The sequence below is a fragment of the Cervus elaphus genome, chromosome 20, assembly GCF_910594005.1.
Source record: "Cervus elaphus chromosome 20, mCerEla1.1, whole genome shotgun sequence".
Taxonomy (NCBI): Eukaryota; Metazoa; Chordata; class Mammalia; order Artiodactyla; family Cervidae; genus Cervus; species Cervus elaphus.
Genome location: NC_057834.1, coordinates 43,587,199 through 43,607,949, shown reverse-complemented (window position 1 = coordinate 43,607,949; position 20,751 = coordinate 43,587,199). Strand labels below are relative to the sequence as shown.

Below are 20,751 nucleotides of genomic sequence, written 5' to 3'. Positions count from 1 at the left end.
TTTGGGGGGAACACACACTGGCAGTGATTCTCAAACCTGACTGCTCATTGGAGTCACCTGGGGAGCTTTTTAAAAATTCTAATGGGTGAAAGTGAAAGTTGCTCAGTCATGTCCCACTTTTGCGACCCCATGGACTATACAGTCCATGGAATTCTCTAGGCCAGAATACTGGAGTAGGTAGCCTTTCCCTTCTCCAGAGCTCCCAACGCAGGGATCGAACCCAGGTCTCTCACATTGCTGGTGGATTCTTTACCAGCTGAGCCGCAAGGGAAGACCTAAGTGAAGTGAAAGACGCTCAGTCGTGTGCGACTCTTTGTGACTATACAGACCACGGAATTCTCCAGGCCAGAGTACTCGAGTGGGTAGCCTTTCCCTTCTCTAGGGGATCTTCCCAACTAATGGATGGCTATATTCTAAATCACTTAAGTCAGAATTTCTGGGGATAGCACCAAAGACATCAGTGTTTCTAAGAGTCCTCCAGGTACAATCGGCAGTTGTTTTTGCCAAAAGTTTTCACTTTTGTCTCAGGTTCAAAGGATTTGTTAACAAAAAATTAGAGAACTATCTAGCTTGCTTTCTATTTTTCCTTACATTTAATGTTAGCATATTGAAAGAGCAGAGGATACACCCCCAAATTGGGTTTTGACCAACATCCAGACTTAGTCAGCGCTGGGAAGTCCTGTGTCACAGAACATCTGGAGTCCCAGTTGGGAAAAGGTCCCAGGCAGTGTGTCCACTCCGTGGGTGAGACTGCAGTTCGGGGTTCCCACTTACAATCCCAGGACAGATATCATCATCAATCTGTGACCAAATTGCAAGCCTGGTTTCATGTTAATGCTCTTTGTTTGCTTATTTAACTTATATGCAGAGGACATCATGTGAAATGGGTCCAGGTTGGAATGGGTCCATCCATCCAGGCTGGATGAAGCACAAGCTGGAATCAAGATGGCCAGGAGACAGACAAATGGCTAAGAAAGTTGTGGTACATAGACGCAATGGAATATTTCTCAGCTATAAAAAAAAATAGTGCATTTGAGTTGGTTCTAATGAGGTGGATGAAACCGGAGCCCACCCATTTCAGAAAGAAAATCACCAATACAGCATATTAACGCATATATATGGGATTTAGAAAGATGGTAATGGCACCCTATATGCAAAAGAGATACAGATGTAAAGAACAGACTTTTGGACTCAGTCGGAGGTGAGGGTGGGATGATTTGAGAGAATAGCTTTGAAACATGTTATTCCCATATGTGAAATGGATGACCAGTCCAAGTTTGATGCATGAAGTAGGGCACGCAAAGCCAGTTCACTGGGCCAACCCAGAGGGATGGGATGGGGAGGGGGTTGGGAGGGGGGTTCCGGATGGGGGGACATATGTACACCTGTGGCTGATTCATGTCAGTGTATGGCAAAAACCACCACAATGTTGTAAAGTAATTAGCCTCCAATTAAAATAAATTAATTTAAAAAAAAAGATTGCTGGGATAATCTCAGATACCCAGTTGACATCACTCTTATGGCAGAAAGTGAAGAACTAAAGAGGCTCTTGATAAAAGTGAAAAGAGGAAGAGTGAGAAAGCTGGTTTAAAACTCAACATTCAAAAAACGAAGATCATGGCATCCGGTCCCATCACTTCATGGGAAATAGATGGGCAAAGAGTGAAATCAGTGACAAACTTTCTTTTCTTGGGCTCCAAAATCACTGCAGAAGGTGACTGCAACCATGAAATTAAAAGACACTTGCTCCTTGGAAGAAAAGCTATGACAAACCTACACAGCATATTAAGAAGTAGAGACATTACTTTGCCAACAAAGGTCCATCTAGTCAAAGCTATGGTTTTTCCAGTAGTCATGTATGGATGTGAGAGTTGGACTATAAAGAAAGGTGAGCGCTGAAGAAGTGATGCTTCTGAACTGTGATGTTGGAGAAGACTCTTGAGAGTCCCTTGGACTGCAAGGAGATCCAACCAGTCCATCCTAAAGGAGATCAGTCCTGAATATTCATTGGAAGGACTGATGCTGAAGCTCCAATACTTTGGCCGCCTGATGCAAAGAACTGACTCATTTGAAAAGACCCTGACGCCAGGAAAGATTGAAGGCAGAAGAAGGGGACAACAGAGGATGAGATGGTTGCATGGAGATGAATTTGAGCAAGCTCCAGGAGTTGGTGTGCTGCAGTCCATGGGGTCACAAAGAGTCGGACAGGACTGAGCGAATGAACTGAATTGAACTAAACTCTGTCTTGTAAAAGTTGGAATGTTGTTAAGTCTGGGGCTTGATTGGCCAGGCCCCCTCAACAATCTCAAAATTCTTTCCCCATCTTATCTAAGGTGCTGCAAGTCTTGCACTCATAGCAGGCAGTCACCTCCAGTCACTCCCAGTCAGGGAAGTGTCCAGCCAGGTTAGAAGCAAGATCAAAGGCCTGCTGCTCTGCTCTTTTGCCTCTGAAGCCTGAAGAAGACTACTTCTATTTTATTTCTGTAACAGCAGTCAAATTTGGGAACTACATACATAAGGGATTAGGTGAGTTCCTTAATGAAAATCAGCATGCAACTAGAGAAACAGAAGAAAAATGCTACATAGTAGTTGACAGGCCTATAATGTATATTATTGACTAAGTTATACTTCATAATATAAGAAATCAAGTCTTGAACAATACTTTAAGGAAACACATAAGAAGAAATGAAAGTCTACAAGAATACTTTCAACTAAGAGTTTGAGTGCCACAACAAAAGATCCTGCATGCCACAACTAAGACCCTTGGCAGCCAAATAATTTTTTAAAGAAGAATACTTTGAGGTGATAGCCTTCATCTCCATTGCTGTATTTACAGCATGCACAAAGACTGTAACCTGCCATTTCAGTAAACAAAGGATGTTGTGGCCAAAAAGTCATCAGCCTCAGCAGCTGTCCCTTTAGTGCAACCTGAGGGAATTCAGGACAGAGCAAAACAAGATAATGTCCCTACAATAGTTAAGCCTTAGTGTTAGTCACTCAGTCGTTTCCAGCTCTTTGTAATGCTATGGACTGAGCCCGCCAGATTCCTCTGCCCATGGAATTCTCCAGGCAAGTATACGGGGGTGGTTAGGCATTCCTTTCTCCAGGGGATCTTGCTGAATCATGGGTCGAACCCGGGGTCTCCTGCATTGCAGGCAGATTCTTTACCATCAGACACACCAGAAAAGCCCCAAGGATATATGCCCATGTATACCCATGTATTCCTTCAACAAAAACTCCTATATATCCTGACTCCTCGCTTGCCCCTTTAGAACAGTTCCTCAGAGCTGAGAAGTTTAAGTCCTCAGCTAAGTCTGCCAAATAAAATATAATTCTCAACTTTCAGGTTGTGCACTTTTTTCCCAGTCAAAAATAGGTACTCTTAAAGGCAAGTTTATGTTTTCTTCACGGAGCCCTAGATGTCTCTCTCACACTGCCAACACCATATATCCAAATGAATATCAAAAACCTTCTCAAACTTAAATCAGAATTCTGGATCTCAAACATTGTAAATCAACTATGTTCACTTCAATAAAAAATTAAATTAAAAAAAAAAAGAATTCTGGATCTCCCTTCAATCTACCAAATCAACAGCACCACTTGAGCAACCACCCAGTTGCTCAAGACAAAAACTTAGGGGTTTTGCTTCTATCCAAATCCTACTCTTCAAACAGACCTGTCACTTCTACCTCCCAAATATAATCTCAATCCCATCATCTCTCACCACCTCCACAATACTGGGCTCCCCTGAGAGCTCAGTTGGGTAAAGCTCCGCCTGCAAAACAGGAGACTGTGGTTTGATTCCTGGGTCAGGAAGATCTCCCAGAGAAGGGATCAAGCTACCCTCAGAGTATTACCAGTATTGCTGGGCTTCCCTTGTGGCTCAGCTGGTAAAGAATCTGCCTGCAATGTAGGAGATCTGGGTTTGATCCCTGGATTGGGAAGATGCCCTGGAGAAGGCTACTAACTAAAGTATTCTGGCCTGGAGAATTCCATGTATAGTCTGTATAGTCCATGGGCTCGCAAACACTCAGACATGCATTAATATGCTGTATTGGTGTTTTTCTTTCTGACTTCATTCTGTGTAATGGGTGGGCTCCGGTTTCATCCACCTCATTAGAACCAACTCAAATGCACTATTTTTTTTTATAGCTGAGAAATATTCCATTGCGTCTATGTACCACAACTTTCTTAGCCATTTGTCTGTCTCCTGGCAATCTTGATTCCAGCCTGTGCTTCATCCAGCCTGGATGGATGGACCCATTCCAACCTGGACCCATTTCACATGATGTCCTCTGCATATAAGTTAAATAAGCAAACAAAGAGCATTAACATGAAACCAGGCTTGCAATTTGGTCACAGATTGATGATGATATCTGTCCTGGGATTGTAAGTGGGAACCCCGAACTGCAGTCTCACCCACGGAGTGGACACACTGCCTGGGACCTTTTCCCAACTGGGACTCCAGATGTTCTGTGACACAGGACTTCCCAGCGCTGACTAAGTCTGGATGTTGGTCAAAACCCAATTTGGGGGTGTATCCTCTGCTCTTTCAATATGCTAACATTAAATGTAAGGAAAAATAGAAAGCAAGCTAGATAGTTCTCTAATTTTTTGTTAACAAATCCTTTGAACCTGAGACAAAAGTGAAAACTTTTGGCAAAAACAACTGCCCATTGTACCTGGAGGACTCTTAGAAACACTGATGTCTTTGGTGCTATCCCCAGAAATTCTGACTTAAGTGATTTAGAATATAGCCATCCATTAGTTGGGAAGATCCCCTAGAGAAGGGAAAGGCTACCCACTCGAGTACTCTGGCCTGGAGAATTCCGTGGTCTGTATAGTCACAAAGAGTCGCACACGACTGAGCGTCTTTCACTTCACTTAGGTCTTCCCTTGCGGCTCAGCTGGTAAAGAATCCACCAGCAATGTGAGAGACCTGGGTTCGATCCCTGCGTTGGGAGCTCTGGAGAAGGGAAAGGCTACCTACTCCAGTATTCTGGCCTAGAGAATTCCATGGACTGTATAGTCCATGGGGTCGCAAAAGTGGGACATGACTGAGCAACTTTCACTTTCACCCATTAGAATTTTTAAAAAGCTCCCCAGGTGACTCCAATGAGCAGTCAGGTTTGAGAATCACTGCCAGTGTGTGTTCCCCCCAAAAGAGATCTTATCTCAGTCCTTAACCTTGGCCTGATTCGTTTAACCATAGTCCCAACCAGTTTCCACACTGATTAGCTCAAAAAATGTAGACCAGTTTGGTTAGCACAAACATTTCAGCAACTGGACTGAGTAGGGCAGGGGTTCCCCAACCTTTTTAGCACCAGAGACCAATTTCGTGGAAGACAAAAAATCTTTCCACAGACCAGTGGTGGAGGGGGGATGGTTTGGGGATGATTCAAGTGCATTACATTCATTTTGCACTGTATTTCTAATCTAATGCCACTGCAGATAAGATAGTGGCCCAGAGGTACCCTGGAGTAGGGGGATGTAGATTGCTCTTATCTTTTGTTAAAGATAAGAAAGTCCTTAGCTTTCAAGAGGCAGCAGCAAGATGGAAGGTCATGTGGGTATGAAGGCGAGAACAACTGGAGACAGCACTCAGGAGCGCAACTGCTGAGGGGGAGAACTGGAGAGCTGAGCCGTTCACGGAGTTCAGCCACCCTCTGAGCCCTGCTGTACTTTTGGACATCCCGTGAAGCCAGTTTGTACAACATACTATTTAAACTAGCTGGGATCTTGAACCATTTGAGAAATAGTAATAAATAGTTCCCCAGAACAAAAGGAAAGACAACAGACCTTTTATGTTGGAAGGTCTCAGAGAGGCCAAATGAGGCAGATAAGGGAAAATAGAACTATACATTTATACTAAATGTCCCAGTTTTAAAACCACTATTTGACCAGGCCAGAGATTAATACTAACGTTAAGAAGGAATGTCTAGGAATTTTTAAAAATGTAAAATTTTATTTAAAATTAAATAATATAGTTCTACTACTAAAACTTTTAGTTTGCATTGGTTTCTTAGGACTGCCGTAACAAAGCCCCACAAAACTGAGTGGCTTGAAACAACAGAAATGTACTCAGTCATCATTCTGAAGTTTAAAGTCAACACGTTGGCGGGGCCCTGTTCCCTCTTGGCCAGGATCCTTCCTTGTCTTTCAGCTTCTGGTAGCCCCAGGTATCTTTTGGTTTACAAGAGCGTAACCCCATTTGTCTCAGTTTTCTTCTTGTGCATTTCTACATTTCAAGGACATCAGTCATATTGGATTAGACCCCGCTTCCCTGGTGGCTCAGAGGATAAAGTGTCTGCCTGCAATGCAGGAGACCCGGGTTCGATCCCTGGGTTGGGAAGATCCCCTGGAGAAGGAAATGGCAACCCACTCCAGTATTCTTGCCTGGAGAATCCCATGGACAGAGGAGCCTGGCGGGCTACAGTCCCCAGGGTCTCAAAGAGTTGGACACGACTGAGCGACTTCACTTTAAGGACCTTATTAACTGATTACATCTACAAAGATCCCATTTTCAAATTAGGCCACGTTCTAAGGCACCAGGGAGTTAAGACTCCAGGGTATCTTTTAGGGAGACACAGTTCAATCCATAACAACAGTCAGCAGCTGGGGTAGGTGGAATAGGGCTCCCAAATACGCCCAAGTTTTAGTGAAATACTGAGACCAAAGTTAGATGTGAAGGGAAAAAATGTATCTAGACATGTTACGTTGATTCTAAAAGCATCCCGAAAGAAAGGGTGCTCTGCTTAGCTGGTCAGTCATGTCTGACTCCTTGAGACCCCATGGACTATAGCCTGCCAGGCTCCTGTCCAAGGGCGTTCTCCAGGCAAGAACAGTGGAGTGGGTTGCCATTTCCTACTCCAGGAAAGAAAGGGTAGAACACTATAAATGAGCAAGAAGTGGGAGTTTAGAATCTACCCCTTCCTCTTCCCTGAACTCCAGATTCTCATATTTCATATTCCCAACTTGGGAATTTGGTATTTCTTATTTGATATTGCCCCTTGGATAGCAACCAGGAATCTCAACATTTTGCCCAAGATATTACTCCAGGCTTTCCCCCTCCAAACCTACTTGCCCCTTTTATCAGTAAGTTGCAGCTCTTTCCAAGTGCTCAGTCCAAGAACCTGCAATTAATCCTTGACTCCTCTCTCTCAGTCATAACCTACATACAATTCATCAATTTCATTTAAAATATATCTTGAATGAAAGAAGTAAAGAAAGATTACCACTCTCATGAATAAAAATAAATGAAAAAAAAAATTACCACTCTCATGAATAATAATAAATGAAAAAAATATATATATCTTGACTGCTTCTCACTATCTCCATGGCTACCACCCATCTCTCTCCTGAGCTGTTACTGTAGCCTCTTTGATATCCTTCCTGCCTCTACTCTCGCTCTCCTCTAGTCTGTTTTTCAACATAGTATCCTGGGGTGAGCTTTAGCATGAGTCAAATAATGTCATGGAACTCTCTCATGATGGAACTCTCTCCAAAGGCACTCCAACTTAACTCCAAATTAAAGACAAAATCTTCCCAATGGCCTGGGAGGCCTCTCAATGGCACACACGATCTGACCCTCAACTACCTTTCTGATCCTATCTCCCTGCACATCTTTCCTTTGCTCACTGTGCTTTAGCCTCAGTGGCCTTGCTTATTCTTTGAACTTCTCAGACTTATACCTACCTCAGGGCCTTTGTTCTGAGAATACACCTCTCTAAGTTACTCTATGGCTCACTTTTTTTCATTCAGGCCTCTGTTCAAATATTAACTGATCAGATCTGTCATCCAAACTCAATATTCTGCTGTACAGATCACCTCCTAAATATACTATTATACTTTTCCTTCTTTCGCTTATTCTCAGCATCCATCAACTAGAATGTAGTTTTATGTAGACAGGGACGTTTTCTGTTTATTGCTATTTTATCGCTTGTTTTATTAATATTTATCTCAGTATGAATGTTTTCCCTCTCCCATACTGTGAGACGTGATATGCACAAATACTCATAAAGGAACCTAGACAATGTGTCAGTTTTGCTTTCACACTTGTTAAGTGTCATGCTGGTGCTAAAGGGAACTATCGATTGATGGGTAATAAAGTTGCACTGGGTCTTGGATTTCTCCATGTTTCAGACCAGTTGTATTCTGCTTTCCTATTCATATTTTGAGTCCTCAGAACCAAATACTGACCATTATCTCACCCACTTATAATTAGGTTATCTACCCAACATCCTGCATGCCTCTTAGAAGATTTTTGTTTTATTTTTATCCTGTAAACTCAAACTTTCCCCTATCATCTTTCTGTCTTTCCTCCACATTGCCGTGCTTTACCTGAACTTTTCAAGCTCCAGGCAACCTGCCTCATCTCTCAGTAGATCCAAGCAAGGCAGGTCAAAAGCAAGGAAATGTTTTCTGGGATGGAAGAAAGTAGGGATTTAGTACAATAACTAGGACACCAGTTACCTGCTTTTGATTGGGTGGGACAGATGAGAGGTAATGAAAATCATGCTGGATGGAAGACAGTATTTGGGATTTTATGTACACACATAAGAACAAATGAACAAAAGGGTGCTTGCAGTGTGCTTAACATGCCCGGCCCCCCAGGAAGTTTCAGCTTTATACCTTGCAGTACTTTATCTTCTGTTCTCATTTGACCTCCTTAAAATGTGTTTTTAAACCCTAGTAAAGGCAGAAAATGTTAAGTTCTATGCCATATTTGGTACTCTGTATTAATGAGGGAATAAATGAAACTAGTTGTGCATGTCGCTTTACAAACAATTCTGGGAAAGGACAATTAGGAAAAAAGAAAATGTCTAGGGTGGGAACTGCAAACTGGACGGGAACTGCAAACTGGACAAGTTCTTCCCAAGCAATATGGGAATCTCCTAACTAATCTGTCAGTGATTATCAAACATTTGAATTACTTGACGTGTTCCGTAGACTGTTCATCCTTGCCCCCCCACCCCTGACCCCCCCCACCAAGGCCTGGAGATTTGGATTCAGTGGAAGTATGTAGGATTTGATGGGTAGTAGATAAATTAAAGATCTAATGGCCTTTGAACTGTTTTTAGGAAACACTGCTTTTTAACCATCTAGTCTAAAAAAAAGATGAGGGCCTTTATTCTCTCATTTTTGGTGTCTCTGTCTTCAGAGGAGGGAATGGTTCCAGGGAAGGGGCAAGTATTTTTAAGGCTAAGTAGGTTTAACAACAACAAAAAAGCTGCTGGATAAAGTCTCTGTCTGGAGCACATTTTAGGATTGGCAGGCCCAGGTTCTTGAAATCCAGGACTCTAAAGCCTCTTTCCTTCTTGCTTCTTTACCCAAATTATAAAATAGCAAAACTACAACTATAGGGAATTGTGTTGGTATCAACATCTTATGGGGGGGGGGGGGGCAGGGGGGAATTACTATGGGTAACAGTGACTTTTGTATTACCTTATTCTGACAGTATTGCTTAATATCTAGAATTTGGGCAAAATCTTGACTTCAGTGTAGGCATCTGAAAGGAACGGCAAAGTGAGACAAGAAGTGTGTGTAGATTAAAACTTACGTGAACTATGGATGAAAAATGTCACCTGCCATGTCTGTAATCAAAGGATGTGGCCATCAAGCCATCAGCCACTGCAGCCACCCTAGTCATCCTGGGATTCAGGATGGAGAAAAACAGGATACTGGTCCTAGATAGTGAAAGTGTGTATCAAGGAATGATGTCAGTCAGCCTGCTCTTCCAACTTTCCATACACATAATAAAGAACTGCTAAATTCATTGAGGTTTTTTCTTTAGCTGAAGTTTCTGATGAATATTCAACTACCTGGTTTGTTTTTGCAAAACTGCTATATATTCTGGTTCCTCCCTTACCTCCTCCAAACAGCCCCTCAGTGCTCGCTATTTGAAAGGCTGTCTCCCGGGCTTAGGAGTGTTAGTTGCTCAGTTGTGTCTGAGCCTTTGCCACCCCGTGGGCTGGAGTCTGCCAGCCTCCTCTGTCCATAGCATTCCGTAAGAAAGAATACCGGAGTGGGTAGCCATTCCCTTCTCCAGGGGATCTTCCCAACCCAGGCAATCAAACCCAGGTCTCCTGCCCTGCAGGCGGATTCTTGACCATCTAAACCACGAGGGAAGTCCATCTACGGGGACTTTTGTTGTTGTCCACAACAAATTACTGAATAAAACACAATTAGTAACCCAGGTTGTGCATTTTTCAGTGGACACACGGAATCAAGATAACCAGGTGCACTGTCAGTTTTCTATTCATGCTGGGGCATGGTATCAAAATATCGCTTTTTAAAGTAACATTAAATTTGGTTTTTGAGCTCAAGAGTTGACCCACTCGATCTACTGTAAAGTAACTAATGCTTAACTCCACCAGCCCCTCCCCCTAGTTAGTAGATTTACACTGACCACCCATCTCGCACGGTTTCACTGGAAAAGGTAAGTTACTTGTATGAGTGAACGATTGATTCCTCTAGCTAGTTCTGGACCGATCGACAAAACTCGGTCCTATCCGGAGTTCTTCCTCTTCAACCTAAGAGAAAGGCCAGTTCTTACTAGAAAAAGAATCGGCGGTACAAAAAAGTACCGTAACAGACAACAAAAATGAAGTAAAAAGATGACAGCTTCTTCCCCTGAGAAGGTGGGTGGCTCTGAAAAGAACCTTTAGAACGTCAAGTGGCTGGGCGACTCGTGCGAGCGCCGCGTCCCGGCAGGGACTCACTTGGAGCTGGTGTACTTGGTGACCGCCTTGGTGCCCTCGGACACGGCGTGCTTCGCCAGCTCGCCGGGCAGCAGCAGGCGCACGGCCGTCTGGATCTCCCGGGACGTGATGGTCGAGCGCTTGTTGTAATGGGCCAAGCGCGACGCTTCGCCCGCGATGCGCTCGAAGATGTCGTTGACAAACGAGTTCATGATGCCCATGGCCTTGGACGAGATGCCGGTGTCCGGGTGCACCTGCTTCAGCACCTTGTACACGTAGATGGAATAGCTCTCCTTGCGGCTGCGCTTGCGCTTCTTGCCGTCCTTTTTCTGGGCTTTAGTGACGGCTTTCTTGGAGCCCCTTTTGGGCGCGGGAGCGGATTTTGCCGGCTCAGGCATCACGGCAAGCACAAGCTGCAGAACCTAGCGGAAACAGGCAGCACCCGGGCTGCCCAGCAGCGACTCGGTACTTGTAGAGGCTGCAGGCAAATTAAGGTTCTGATCACGCCCCGTTGCGATTGGCGAGTTTTCAGTGGCTCTCTCGCGAGGGAGACGAGGTTATGTAAATGAGTGGATTCTGACTGCGCTATCCTATTGGTCACGAGGCCGAGGATGTGCTGTGGCCAATCAAAGCGCTTCGTAGACAATCGCCGTTCTGCCTATAAAAGGGTGAAGCGAGGCCGTGGAGGGCGACTGTGTCGGGCGTTTGGCGGGAGCATCTGTTAGTTGGTGACGCTGTCATGTCTGGTCGTGGCAAGCAAGGCGGCAAGGCCCGTGCCAAGGCCAAGTCGCGCTCGTCCCGCGCAGGCTTGCAGTTCCCGGTAGGGCGGGTGCACCGTCTGCTGCGCAAGGGCAACTACGCTGAGCGCGTGGGGGCCGGCGCGCCCGTCTACATGGCGGCGGTCCTGGAGTACCTGACCGCCGAAATCCTGGAGCTGGCGGGTAATGCGGCGCGAGACAACAAGAAGACGCGCATCATCCCTCGTCACCTGCAGCTGGCCATCCGCAACGACGAGGAGCTGAACAAGCTGTTGGGCAAGGTCACCATCGCCCAGGGCGGCGTGTTGCCCAACATCCAGGCCGTGTTGCTCCCGAAGAAGACCGAGAGCCACCACAAGGCAAAGGGCAAGTGAGGCCGGTCTCCGGAAGCCCTACCTAGCGCTCCTGCCGAAGAGGCATCTGTAAAATCAAAAGGCTCTTTTCAGAGCCACCCACGCTTTCAAATAAAGAGTTGTTAACAGTAACTTCTCGATTCCAACCATGTCGCTAGTAAACGGGGAAGCCCAGCCTGGGCTGTGGTCGATCGTAAAACCTAGGGCTTAAGCCAGGTGAAGGTAGGAGACTTGAGCGCGCCACGGTCGCTTCAGTTCTAAGTGCTCCGCGATGGCTTGTATTTGGAGTCGGATGTCTAGTGCTCGACACCACTTGTTCCCCAGGCCTTTGCCCAACTTGCGGTCCACGTACCAGCGGGATGTTCCGTCACACACGCATACATCTGGGACACCCCGGTCTGTTAAGGAAGCGGGCAGGTTTGAAAAGGATGGCGGTTGGGCTTTTGACTTTAGTCTACTGTCTTAAAGGGATAAAGATGCCTTAGCGGTGGAGGTACAGGTCCCCAGTTCGGCTTTTGGAAACGGGATCTCGCGCCCTGCCGCGGGGGAGATAACTTTCCGACCTTTGAAGCACCGAAAGGCGGAAAACAAGATCCGTCCGTCCAGCCAGCCAGGCCAGGGGACCTCTGGAAAAAGTAACAATGCGTTCAGGGTGCTGGGGGCGGGGGTGCTGCAAACAGAAGGTCGAGCTTCATTTTGGGAGTTAGCGTAGAAAAGAAGAGGGTATCGCAGGTAGTGTGTTCTAAGGGACTGAGAAGGAACATTGTCACAGCTGCTCTCAAATATGACGACTCTCACCCTGAAATTAATGAAAACCGAGGAGGGGAAAAACTAGACAAACTGGAAAGTAGAAAGGGAGGCGGATGGGCCGGGGGGTGGGGCGGCGGGGCGGCGTAGGGAGGGGCCGGCCCAAGCCAATCAGTGGCGCCAAAGAGGATGACGCCCCAGCCAATGGATAGCCAGCGCGGGACTTTCAAGTATTGTCCCGCCCAACTGGGAAAAGACTGTGCCTATAAAGACTGCTGCAGCGGCCGCACCCCTGGCTACTCTCCCTGCTCGGCGCTGCTCCCGTAAGTTCGCGTCTTGGTTCGCTATGGCTCGTACGAAGCAGACTGCCCGCAAGTCGACCGGTGGCAAGGCCCCGCGGAAGCAGCTGGCCACCAAGGCGGCTCGCAAGAGCGCGCCGGCCACGGGCGGCGTCAAGAAGCCGCACCGCTACCGGCCGGGTACCGTGGCCCTGCGGGAGATCCGGCGCTACCAGAAGTCGACCGAGCTGCTGATCCGCAAGCTGCCGTTCCAGCGGCTGGTGCGCGAGATCGCGCAGGACTTCAAGACGGACCTGCGCTTCCAGAGCTCGGCCGTGATGGCGCTGCAGGAGGCGAGCGAGGCCTACCTGGTGGGGCTGTTTGAAGACACGAACCTGTGCGCCATCCACGCCAAGCGCGTGACCATCATGCCCAAAGACATCCAGCTGGCTCGCCGCATCCGCGGGGAGCGGGCTTAAGAAGTGTGCGCTCGGCTCGAGGTTCCATCAAATCCAAAGGCTCTTTTCAGAGCCACCCACGACTACACTTGAAAGAGGCTGTGTCGCTTGTCCGCCCTCTCTTGGCAGGCCTTCGCATACTCCGCGAGCGTAGGGCGCGCTCAAGACGGGAGGACCTTAGAGCGCGCCAAGCACTGGACTCCCAACAGATAAACAGGCTAGAGGCCAGTTGTACGGTCTAAACCCCTGATTGCTGCTGCCTTCCCGGGTGTCAGTAACTTCAGAGTTGGGTCAGTGTGCTTGTCTCGGCTGGCGGGTTGCCGCCGCTTCCTTGGGCGCTCCCAAGACGTCCGGTAGGTTCGTGCTCTTCTGGGGAGTCTTGGAGCTGGGTTGTAGCCCAGAATTGGAATTTGTCCCGGGAGCGTGGGTGGGGGCCGGGGAGGCGAGTTGAAACGAGGCGGAGTGACTCAGGATTCGCGGGCTAGAGTGGGCCGGGCTGGCTCTTTAGGCAGCTGAGAGCCGGGCGCAGATCTGACCTCTCCCGCGCCGGAAAGTGCCCCTCCCGCCGGCGTGGATCTCCCGCTTGGGAGGGAGGGAAATCGTCTCCTCGGTCCAGGCCCATTTCTGCGGCGTAAAGTGCGGCATTTCTGACCCTGGCTGCAGGTTGAATGTCAGTTATGCCAGGCCTTCCCTCAGGGAAAATATTAGCGGATGCTATTCATCCCCTTACCCCACTCTCATGATTCCCGCGCAAGCCTGAACGATTTTGCCTGGTATTTTAAGTCCTTGACCTTGCTCCTTTCAAATACCAACCCAACTCAGACAAGTACCACTAGCTTTGTGCTGGAATAGACCAAAGGATTGAGAAGGATCTTATGTCTCCGGCCGGGCATGCAGTTAAGACAGTCTAGTGGGTTTGACCTGCCCGAAGGAACAGCGGGGGGAAGAGGATGAATGGACCGGGGTTCGTGGGCCACCGTAATCTAGGTCACTACCTGACCACTCGGTCTTGTCAGTACTTTTCTCCACTCCACAGCAGGAGACTGATTCTTCCTGGAGACATCCTGAGGTGCACAGGCCTGAGCTCTGTTTAGTTATTTGAGAAGTTATTCAGCTCAAGGTTCTCGGAATTGAAGCTTACGGCAGCACTGAACCAGTGGAAGGCAGAACAGAGCCTCTCCCTTCCACCCATCCCCCGGCCCCAAGATTTGAGAGCAGAGATTTGACGTTGCCTCAGAGGAGTGGATTCCTGCACCACATGACAGCAGAAGTCTAAGGTCTCTTACTGTCTTTTAGGAACAAAGCTGTTCACCTCGGGGGGTGGAGAGCAGAGTCCATACGAGACTCAGAAGCCACCTATTTCTAACCTTGAGTATGGCCTGTTTGCACCTGAAGAGGTCAGAGTTCGGGGGTTTTGTGTCTCAGCACAGTTGGTAAAAGCATTACCAGAGATGAATGAAAATGCACTGAGGGGAATAGAAATTGAAGTAGACACACTGTTGAAAACTTTTGCCCCTTGCAAGGAGTTGGAGGGGGGCGGCGGGGGGCAAAGAAGAGCAGAGTGGACTGTAGCTTCTGACAGCAGGTACCCAGTTTTTAGCCCCAGGCTCACAAAGATTTTCAGAAAAGGCCCTGTTGTGGGCTGAATTGTGTCCCCCACCCACCCATTCATATGTCGAGGCCCTAACTCCTAGTACCTCAGATGTGACTCTACTTGGGGATAGGACCTCTAAAGTGGTGATTAAGATTAAAATGGTGTCATTAAGATAGGTGCTAATCCAATGATTGGTATCTGTATGAGAGATGGGGATCAGGACACAGCAGAGGGACAGTCTTGTGAGGACACAAGAAGGCAGCCATCTGCAAGCCAAAGAGACACATCTCAGAAGAAATCAAGCCAGCTGATCATCTTCTATTAATTTGTTCATTTATTTCATTTACTTGGTTACATTGGGTCTTAGTTGTTGCAAAGCGTGTGGGATCTTAGTTCTCCAACCAGGGATCAAACCTGTATCCCCTGCATTGCAAGGTGGATTCTTAACCACTGGATCACCAGGGAAGTCCCCCTATTGACATTTTGATCTTGGACTTCTAACCTTTTGAACTGTTAGAAAATAAAGTTAAGTTGTTTAAGGCACCCAGGCTGTGGTATTTTGTTATGGCTGCCCTAGGTCTCATTCCCTGCTCAGACCAATGCTGCAAGACGGGTTCCTCGGGATCTGTAAGCAGAAGCAGCAGTGACTCGGGGCTGGGCAGGGGTGACCTGTGTGCACCCAGCATCTCATCCACTGACATTTGTTTGCAAAGTTACAGCCTGAAGTTCTCAGACAATGAGTGACTTTCCAGCACGTCTGAGCCATTAACGGCTGAGCAGACCCCTGAGTGTATAGATGTCCATGTCAGGGCTTTTCCTCCCAAGGATCATATTTCCTGAAGTAATACTATTAATATATCAGATTTTAAAGCAGGTATCTAAGATCTCCCCGTGGACCTGACATTTGGGGTCAGTCTGGGGGCATCTCTCATGGCTAAAGCAGTTCAGGGGTTCCTAGCTTCTCAGAAATGTCTGTCCTGCCTTCTTCATTTTTCTAACAACCTCTGTTACTTCTGCAACAACAGTGGAGTGCTCACTGACCAAACTCAACAGTTACAGGGTGTGAATGGAGAATGATGAAAGAGAGAGAGAGAGGAGCACTGGTCTCTTGCTGGTGGAAAAGGGGAGGCCCTCCCTGGTTGGTGTTTCCTGGCTTCTTGTCACACACGTGAACTCCTTAAGGGCAGGGTCTTGCCTGAGTAATTGATCTCTCTTCAGGGCTGCTACATAATGGGGCTCTGGGCCTCAACTCTGGAAGTGTACTCTGTTCATCTCTCTAAGGCCCCTGTCCTCACATAAGGCCAAGAAACAACAGGCAGTGCAAACTGATGTCTGCACACTCACTTTCTGAGAAAGCGAGACCTGTTTGACCCAATCCTTTTCACCCAGTGGAGGGTCAGGCCTCGGCAAGACACTACGGCCTCACCAATCAGCAGCCATCTTGGGGATTTGCCCCACAAGCTTATGACAACAGAATCTGGTTCTCACCGTGAGCATGTTCTAGGAGGACTGAGGAATTCTCCAGTGTCTTCAGGGCTTCCCAAACTGCCACATTTTAGTGACAGCTTTGGCTCAGTAGTAAAGAATGTACTTATCATGCAGGAGATGCAAGGGACACAGTTTCCATCCCTGGGTGAGGAAGATCCACTGGAGTAGGAAATGGCAACCTGCTCTAGTATTCTTTCCTGGGAAATTGCATGGCCAGAGGAGCCTGGCGGGCTACAGTTCATGGGGTTGCAGGACACAACAGCCACTTAGCAAACATTGATACCTTTTGGGCAGTAGGACAAAGTTGACATTCCTACCGCTATTCTGTGAAGGTCAAACTTCCTAAGCCTAATAGAAAACTTTTGGAATGTCTTCATTGTTTGCAAAACTAGGCTGAAGTAGTACCCAATATTTTTAATGGCAATATCAAAATTTGATTATTTTAGGTACTTAAATAATTTCCCAATTTCAGATGACAAAAAAGAAACTCAAGCAAAAATCAATTCACATTATTTTTAAAAGTTTCATCATGTCCAGCATGTTTTCAGAAAAAGTTGGCCATGGCATTGGCTTGTTTGTTGGACTTTGAGGCTCAGAGCTGACGGTGGCCTCAGCTAAGGCAGTGGCTAAGAGTGGACAGAGATAAAATGATGGACTTCAGGGAATTATAGAAAGTAAATTTGATAATATTTGGTGATAGAGGTATTTGGAGAATGCAAGAGAGGGAGGAGCCTCTCCTTGACTTGAGAAGCCAGGAGATAATGGTAGATTTCACTAAGGTGGAGAATTTAGGGAGAAGAAATTGCTTTTGGAACCAAAAAGCTGCAGTAAGTCCTATGCTGCGATTAAAGCTGAGATTCCGGTTATCCATCTAGAGTACATTCACCAGGAGTTAGGAATATTAATTTAATCAGCAAAGGGGCTCAGCTGGAGCTACTCTGGGGGAAGTCCTTAGGAGATAAATAAGGATAATAGGAGGAAGAGAATTAGATGAGATCTACATGGACAGAAATAAGGATAATAGGAGGAAGAGAATTAGATGAGATCTACATGGACAGAGGAGCCAAGTAGGCCACAGCCCATAGGGTTGTAAAGAGTCAGACTGACTTAGCACTCATGCACCCAGGAGTCAGAAGAGAAGACAGGCAAGGAGGAGCAGTGATGGGGGCTCACAGATGAAGAGAACATCAAGAGACAGAACAGCCAGAAAAACAAGAGGGCCACAGGAAGAGAGTGTCCCAAAGAGGCAAAGATGGTCATCACAGGGACTCTGACCATGCTTTATGTTTTGTATCTCTTTTAATCACCAAGACAACCCTGCAAGGGAAGTAAACAGTTTATTCTCATTTTAGACTAGGCAGCTTTGAGTATTTTGCCCAAGCTCTCACAGCTAGGGCAAGGGATTCTGACCAAGGCACTGGGGCTCCAAAGTTCACATGAAGCAAGAAACACCAAGTAAAGGGCACATACTGGAAGCTGGGAGGGGAAATGCCAGAGGGTGCATGATTGAACACCAGGTTTTTGGCCCCACTACTTCAGCGGAATCTTCTCTACCTGCTTACCCAGTCTCCACCTGTCTCCTATCATCAAGTGGAGAAAAATCTCCACCCAATGCCAGAGCTGAGCTTGTCCCTCATGTGCTGTACAGTCTTTCCATGCCCTCCACCCCATTACCTTCAGAATGGAACCCACACATCAAGAGTCAGTACAGAGAGGCAGAGGCTAAGGGCAAGGCCCCAGACGTGACTTTGAGTCCTGGTTCTACCTCTTACTACCTGCATGATTGTGGCAAGATGCTTCATCTCACCAGGCCTCAGTTCCTCATCTGTAAAATGGAGATAATGGGACTAGCCTGGTGGTGGTGGTTGGAATTATTTAAAGAAACAGTTCCCGTAAAGTGGCAAGCAGTGTGTGAGTCAAAATAAACCCTAGAAAAGATTATAATGCTATTATTAGCAATTTAGAAAATTGAAACAAAATTATAAACCACCTTATATATAGGTTTAATTAGATGTTACCTAGCTATTTGCCTAGTGAAACCAAGCAGGACCCTGTAGGGCCTTCCTGAGCCGGCCACCCCACCCCCACCCCGCCGCCCCTGACCTCTTGTTTGTAGGAAGGCTTTAGCCTCCAAGGCTTTCCCTGAGTTCCAAAAAACAGTTTTCCCTGGTTCAGTAAGCAGAAGTTGCATAAGTTTATTCTGGCCCTGTCCAGTGTCTTCAATTCCCAGCTACTTCCATGACTTGGCAAAACCCTTTCTCTGTCCAGATATGTGCCCCTCCTGTGTAAGCCTATTGTTTAGTCTGTAGACTTCAGCCTTGTGACGTTTCCCTTCTGTGCCCCGCCACCACCACCCCCAACAACAACCATCTCACTCCTTAAGCCAAAAGGCAGCATTCTCCTCGGGTTCCAATAAGCATGTAATCAAAGTCACTCAGGTGTGTCTGACTCTTTGCCATCCCATGGACTATACAGTCCATGGAATTCTCTAGGCCAGAATACTGGAGTAGGTACCTGTTCCCTTCTCCAGGGGATTTTCCCAACCCAGGGATCAAACCCAGGTCTCCCTCATTGCAGGTGGATTCTTTACCAGCTGAGCCACCAGGGAAGCAACAAGCATACAGGTTCTCCATTTTGGCAGGTCCTCTAGGATTAGTTTATCATTCTAGTTCCTCACTGGACTCTGAGTTCCTTCAGAGTGGGCATTTGGTCCTTTTCATCTGTAGGTCAGCATCCTGACAGTGCCTACATAGTCAAGAAATGTTTTGTGTCATGACGGATCTAAAACCCTGGCTTCTGAATCCTCACTCAAAAGGACCTAGTATCCTTTCGAATGCTCTAACTACCACTACAATTGCACTCACCTCACACGCTAGCAAAGTAATGCTCAAAATTCTCCAAGCCAGACTTGAACAGTATGTGAACCGTGAACTTCCAGATGTTCAAGCTAGTTTTAGAAAAGGCAGAGGAACCAGAGATCAAATTGCCAACATCCGTTGGATCATCGAAAAAGCAAGAGAGTTCCAGAAAAACATCTACTTCTGCTTTATTGACTATGCCAAAGCCTTTGACTATGTGGATCACAAAGAACTGTGGAGAATTGGGAATACCAGAGTTGGGAAGATATGGGAATACCAGATCACCTGACCTGCCTCTTGACAAATCTGTATGCAGGTCAGGGAGAAACAGTTAGAACTCGACATGGAAAAACAGACTGGTTCCAAATAGGTCAAGGCTGTATACTGTCACCCTGCTTATTTAACTTATATGGAGAGAACATCATGAGAAACGCTGGGCTGGAGGAAGCACAAGCTGGAATCAAGATTGCCGGGAGAAATATCAATAACCTCAGATACCCAGATGACACCACCCTTATGGCAGAAAGTGAAGAAGAACTAAAGAGTCTCTTGATGAAAGTGAAAGAGGAGAGTGAAAAAGTTGGCTTAAAGCTCAACATTCAGAAAACTAAGATCATGGCATCTGGTCCCACCACTTCATGGCAAATAGATGGGGAAACAGTGGGTGACTTTATTTTGGGGGGCTGCAAAATCACAGCAGATGGTGATTGCAGCCATGAAATTAAAAGACGCTTACTCCTTGGAAGGAAAGTTATGACCAACCTAGACAGCATATTAAAAAGCAGAGACATTACTTTGCCAACAAAGGTTCATCTAGTCAAAGCTATGGTTTTTCCAGTAGTCATGTATGGATGTGAGATTTGGACTATAAAGAAAGCTGAGCACAGAAGAATTGATGCTTTTGAACTGTGATGTTGGAGAAGACTCTTGAGAGTCCCTTGAACTGCAAGGAGATCCAACCAGTCCATCCTAAAGATCAGTCCTAGGTGTTCATTGGAAGGACTAATGATGAAGCTGAAACTACAATACTTCGGCCACCTGATGCAAAGAACTGACTCATTGGGAAAGACCCTGATGCTGTGAAAGATTGAGGGAAGGAGGAGAAGGGGAAGGCAGAGGATGAGATTGTTGGATGGCATCACCAACTCAATGGACACAAGTTTGGGTAAGCTCCGTGAGTTGGTGATGGATAGGGAGGCCTGGCATGCTGCAGTTCATGGGGTCACAGAGAGTCTCTGCATATAAGTTAAATAAGTTAAATATGCAGGATGACAACATACAGCCTTGACCTATTTGGAACCAGTTTGTTGTTCCATGTCGAGTTCTAACTGTTGCTTCCTGACCTGCATACAGATTTCTCAAGAGGCAGGTCATGTGGTCTAGTATTCCCACCTCTTTCAGAATTTTCCAGAGTTTGTTGTGATCTATACAGTCAAAGGCTTTGGCATAGTCAATAAAGCAGAAATAGATGTTTTTCTGGAACTCTCTTGCTTTTTCGATGACCCAGTGGATGTTGG

At 46.6% G+C, this 20,751-nt stretch overlaps 3 protein-coding genes across 3 annotated transcripts; 2 read left to right on the top strand and 1 right to left on the bottom strand.

Annotated features, from left to right (window-relative positions):
• Window positions 1-10,130: 10,130 nt before the first annotated feature.
• On the bottom strand, window positions 10,131-11,192 carry LOC122677563 (histone H2B type 2-E-like). The gene has a single exon (XM_043877696.1). It carries the CDS (start codon window positions 11,096-11,098, stop codon window positions 10,718-10,720), a length of 381 nt encoding a protein of 126 aa, XP_043733631.1. The 5' UTR covers window positions 11,099-11,192; the 3' UTR covers window positions 10,131-10,717.
• Window positions 11,193-11,367: 175 nt separating this feature from the next.
• LOC122677562 (histone H2A type 2-A) lies at window positions 11,368-11,943 on the top strand. The gene has a single exon (XM_043877695.1). The coding sequence runs from the start codon at window positions 11,440-11,442 to the stop codon at window positions 11,830-11,832; it is 393 nt and encodes a 130-aa protein (XP_043733630.1). The 5' UTR covers window positions 11,368-11,439; the 3' UTR covers window positions 11,833-11,943.
• An 860-nt stretch (window positions 11,944-12,803) lies between these two features.
• On the top strand, window positions 12,804-13,379 carry LOC122677561 (histone H3). The gene has a single exon (XM_043877694.1). It carries the CDS (start codon window positions 12,905-12,907, stop codon window positions 13,313-13,315), a length of 411 nt encoding a protein of 136 aa, XP_043733629.1. The 5' UTR covers window positions 12,804-12,904; the 3' UTR covers window positions 13,316-13,379.
• Window positions 13,380-20,751: the final 7,372 nt, after the last annotated feature.

Coding starts and splice junctions, on each gene's coding strand:
- LOC122677563 (XM_043877696.1), bottom strand. CDS start 11,098: ATGCCTGAGCCGGCAAAATCCGCTCCCGCGCCCAAAAGGGGCTCCAAG.
- LOC122677562 (XM_043877695.1), top strand. CDS start 11,440: ATGTCTGGTCGTGGCAAGCAAGGCGGCAAGGCCCGTGCCAAGGCCAAG.
- LOC122677561 (XM_043877694.1), top strand. CDS start 12,905: ATGGCTCGTACGAAGCAGACTGCCCGCAAGTCGACCGGTGGCAAGGCC.